Source organism: Trichinella spiralis, assembly GCF_000181795.1.
Source record: "Trichinella spiralis strain ISS 195 chromosome Unknown Scfld1157, whole genome shotgun sequence".
Lineage (NCBI taxonomy): Eukaryota > Metazoa > Nematoda > Enoplea > Trichinellida > Trichinellidae > Trichinella > Trichinella spiralis.
Window position 1 is genome coordinate 1 of NW_003528096.1, and position 1,704 is coordinate 1,704.

General features: G+C 29.4%; 1 protein-coding gene across 1 annotated transcript; it reads left to right on the forward strand.

Annotated features, from left to right (window-relative positions):
• The first annotated feature begins 919 nt into the window (after positions 1–919).
• On the forward strand, positions 920–1,583 carry Tsp_12911 (zinc finger matrin-type protein 2). Its single transcript, XM_003370107.1, has 3 exons — positions 920–1,090; positions 1,241–1,311; positions 1,367–1,583. Exons 1-3 carry the CDS (start codon positions 920–922, stop codon positions 1,581–1,583), a joined length of 459 nt encoding a protein of 152 aa, XP_003370155.1.
• The last annotated feature ends 121 nt before the right edge of the window (positions 1,584–1,704 follow it).

Sequence of the window (1,704 nt, forward strand, 5' to 3'; positions counted from 1 at the left end):
ATGGTTGTTGCTTAGTTGTGAAGTGCACAGAGCACTGGTCAGTAGGACAGCGGCCAGAAGAATTACCTTGCGTCAAGAGATTAATTGAGCGGTCGATCGATTATGTTGAGTTGATTTATCTCAGTAAACATTGTGATCCACAAAACTGCTGCTTCCTTTCCTCTATATCCATAACTTCATGAACGGTGATTTAATCTTTCGATCAAATCGCCATTTGAACAAAAATACAGTCCACCAAACCTGAACATCAGTAACGACGAAGCTAGTACGCTACACCATTTTAAAAATTGTTTAATTAATTCAATTGAATTTGACATCAAAATATCAATGAATAGCAATAGTTGAAACAAATTCAAGTTAAATTCGTCTACCTATTTAACTTTTAATTAGAAAAGAGATATATAAAATATTGCTTTTTAATTGAACTTGATTGTTTTATATATGTTATACTGTAATTGTATTAACTATGTTAACTACTGTGTATTAATACTTTATTTATATTTTCTCTTGAACAGTCTGTGTATTATCATCTTTATTAATTATTTTATATGCACTATATGTACATTTAAAGCTTGTAATACAGTGAGACGTTCTTCTTATTTATATAGAAAGATGTGCTATCATCAGCTCGATTTATTATTCCGATATTGTGTTTGATGCATTTTTGGCTTAAATTGTATAGTCAGAAAAATCAGAAGTGGTTTATAAGTGATTTTCTTTTTCTTATTTTTTTCTATTTTTTTAGTTGTTTGTCTTTATTTTCTGTCATGCCTTATGGCAGTTTACACGTTTGAAATCTGTTGGCATTTTTAATTTGAATTGTTTGAATTTATCATGTTAACGTATATTAATATGATGATTGCATTTAATAAGTTATTTTTTATTTCAAAGAGATAACTGTTTTGCATTCTTTCTTAAGATGGAGCCAGCGTTTAATCCTGGAGATCATCGTCGCAAATGGGATAAAGTTGAATACGAACGCCTAGCCAGAGAAAGACTCGAGAAAGAGGAAGAATCTGAAAAACCAAATGAACGTTTTGAACCTAAGGAGAAAAAAATAAGAGAATATTTGAAACCTCGAGATTACAAAGTGAGTTCAATTAAAGTTTGCAATAAGATTTTTGGGTTAAATTTGAAATTGATTTTGTAGTATCATGCTGTTTCTTCTTTGAATATTACTTATGTTCAGAATTGTTTTTTTCTAGTTTTCTATGCAAATGTTTATATTTTTATAAAATAGATTGATCTTGATTCGAAAGTTGGGAAATCAGTTGTGATTACCAAATCGACACCAGCATCCGAAGCTGGAGGGTAACAATGTGTGTCAAGTTTAAATATATTTAAAGTGAACTTTTTGTATTTTCAGTTATTATTGCAACGTATGTGATTGTATTGTCAAAGATTCTATAAATTTTTTGGATCATATTAATGGGAAGAAACGTAAGTTTTTATTTCTTGAGCGGCTGTTGAATTTCGGTTACTTTTTTTTGATTTTTGTAAAAACCAAGAAAGCTTTTTCAAGTAGAGAAATATTTCAAATTAAATTACCACCTATGATACTGTGTAAAATGATTCTAAGGTGATGTTGTATTAAAAATGGATAATGTTGTATTTTTTTTCTACTCAATAAAGCTGTGATGAGAATGTGATGAGGGAATTTTTCACTTTATCTAAACCCAAGTGAAAATTGTTTCTGAAATCCCA

Bases quoted from the DNA above. Each gene is read 5' to 3' on its own strand.
- Tsp_12911 (XM_003370107.1), top strand. From the start codon at position 920: ATGGAGCCAGCGTTTAATCCTGGAGATCATCGTCGCAAATGGGATAAA. The intron at 1,091-1,240 runs GTGAGTTCAATT...TTTATAAAATAG, and splicing joins TGAAACCTCGAGATTACAAA to ATTGATCTTGATTCGAAAGT. The intron at 1,312-1,366 runs GTAACAATGTGT...TTGTATTTTCAG, and splicing joins CCAGCATCCGAAGCTGGAGG to TTATTATTGCAACGTATGTG.